Source organism: Coturnix japonica, unplaced genomic scaffold (assembly GCF_001577835.2).
Source record: "Coturnix japonica isolate 7356 unplaced genomic scaffold, Coturnix japonica 2.1 chrUnrandom700, whole genome shotgun sequence".
NCBI classification, from domain to species: domain Eukaryota; kingdom Metazoa; phylum Chordata; class Aves; order Galliformes; family Phasianidae; genus Coturnix; species Coturnix japonica.
Genome location: NW_015440064.1, coordinates 1 through 2,447, shown reverse-complemented (window position 1 = coordinate 2,447; position 2,447 = coordinate 1). Strand labels below are relative to the sequence as shown.

The following is a 2,447-nucleotide window of genomic DNA, read 5'->3' as shown; positions in this document are numbered from 1 at the left end:
GGGAGGGACATATGGGGAGAGGGAGCCTATGGGGAGAGGGATCCATAGGGGGAGGGAATCTATGGGGAGAGGGAGCCTGATCTATGGGGAGAGGGATCCATGGGGGGAGGGACATATGGGGAGAGGGAGCCTATGGGGAGAGGAAACCTATGGGGGGAGGGAGCCTATGGGGAGACCCTATGGGGAGAGGGAACCTATGGGGAAAGGGAGGGTACCTATGGGGAGAGGGATCCATGGGGGGAAGGAATCTATGGGGAGAGGGATCTGTGGGGAGAGGAAGGGAACCTATGGGGAGAGGGATGGTACCTATGGGGAGAGGGATGGTACCTATGGGGAGAGGGATCCATGGGGGGAAGGAATCTATGGGGGGATGGAGGGAAGCTATGGGGAGAGGAAGGGAGCCTATGGGGAAAGGGAGGGAATCTATGGGGAGAGAGATCTGTGGGGAGAGGGATCTGTGGGGAGAGGGAACCTATGGGGAGAGGAATCCATGGGGGGAAGGAACCTATGGGGGGACAGAGAAAAGCTATGGGGAGAGGGAACCTATGGGGAGAGGGATCCATGGGGGGAGGGAACCTATGGGGAGAGGGACCCATGGGGGGAGGGAACCTATGGGGAGAGGGACCCATGGGGGGAGGGAACCTATGGGGAGACAGAGGGAAGCTATGGGGAGAGGGAACCTATGGGGAGAGGGAGGGAACCTATGGGGAGAGGGATCCATGGGGAGGGTACCTATGGGGAGAGGGAACATATGGGGAGAGGGAGGGAACATATGGGGAGAGGGATCCATGGGGGAGGGTACCTATGGGGAGAGGGAGGGAGCCTATGGGGAGAAGGAACCCATAGGGAGAACATATGGGGAGAGGAAGGGAGTCTATGGGAAAGGGAGGGAACGTATGGGGAGAGGGAAGGAACCCAAGGGGAGAAGGAACCTAAGGGGAGAGGGGACCCATGGGGAGAGGGAGGGAATATATGGGGAGATGGAACCTATGGGGAGAGGGATCCATGGGGGAGGGTACCTATGGGGAGATGGAATCTATGGGGAGAGGGAACTGTGGGGGGAGGGAATCTATAGGGAGAGGAAACCTATGGGGAGAGGGAGGGAGCCTATGGGGAAAGGGAACCTATGGGGAGAGGGAAGGAACATATGGGGAGAGGGATCCATGGGGAGAGGGATCCTTAGGGGGAGGGAACCTATGGGGAAAGGGAACCTATGGGGAAAGGGAACCTATGGGGAGAGGGATCTGTGAGGAGAGGGACAGAGCCTATGGGGGGAGGGAGGGAACCCATGGGGAGAGGGAGCCTATGGGGAGAAGAAACCTAGGGAGGGAACCTATGGGGAGAGGGAACCTATGGGGAGAAGAAACCTAGGGAGGGATCCTATGGGGAGAGGGAGTCTATGAAGAATGGGAACCCATGGGGAGAGGGAACCTATGGGAAGAGGGATCCATGGGGAGAGGGAACCTATGGGGAGAGGGACGGAGCCTATGGGGAGAGGGATCTATGAAGAATGGGAACCCATGGGGAGAGGGAACCTATGGGGAGAGGGATCCGTGGGGAGAGGGAGGGAGCCCATGGGGAGAGGGATCTATGGAGAATGGGAACCCATGGGGAGAGGGAACCTATGGGGAGAGGGATCTGTGGGGGGAGGGAATCTATGGGGAGAGGGAGCCTATGGGGAGAAGAAACCTAGGGAGGGAACCTATGGGGAGAGGGCTCTATGGGGAGAGGGAACCTATGGAGAATGGGAACCCATGGGGAGAAAGAACCTATGGGGAGAGGGATGGAGCCTATGGGGAGAGGGATCTATGAAGAATGGGAACCCATGGGGAGAGGGAAGCCATGGGGAGAGGGCTCTATGGGGAGAGGGAGTTTATGGAGAATGGGAACCCATGGGGAGAGGGAGCCTATGGGGAGAGGGATCCGTGGTGAGAGGGAACCTATGGGGAGAGGGAGGGAACCTATGGGGAGAGGGATCCGTGGGGAGAGGGAGGGAACCTATGGGGAGAGGGAGCCCATGCGGAGGGCGGGCAGTAGGGAGAGGGAGCCCATGCGGAGAGGGAACCTATGGGGAGAGGGTCGGAGCCCATGGGCAGAGGGGGCACCTTGTCCTGGTCGGACTCGTAGACGAGGTGCCGGGCCTCGGCCTCGGCGTGGTCATAGTCCGCGGGCAGGATCCAGTCGCGCGTTTCCTGCTGGTCCATTTTCCCGTCGCGGTTCTTGTCCCTGAACTCCACAAACTGCTCCCGCTCCGTCTTCACCCACTCGGGTTCGTCGGCGTCTCCGTCGTGGCTGTACATGTCTCCTATGGGACACATGGGGGGCGGGTCAGGACCCCAAACACGCTGCCGGCCCCACTGACGGCCCCATAACAGCTGTGGGGTGCAGCTGTTGTGCTATGGCGGCCATTGGGACGGCACCAAACAGCAGCTGCTGCTGGGTGGGAT

At 60.1% G+C, this 2,447-nt stretch overlaps 1 protein-coding gene across 1 annotated transcript in view; it reads right to left on the bottom strand.

Annotated features, from left to right (window-relative positions):
* Nucleotides 1-2,336, bottom strand: part of CALU (calumenin) — a 4,920-nt gene extending 2,584 nt beyond the window's left edge. The window contains exon 1 of the mRNA XM_015851134.2: nt 2,106-2,336. Within this exon, the coding sequence (XP_015706620.1) occupies nt 2,106-2,318 (213 nt within the window). The 5' untranslated portion in view covers nt 2,319-2,336. The remainder of the gene's footprint in view (nt 1-2,105) is intronic.
* Nucleotides 2,337-2,447: the final 111 nt, after the last annotated feature.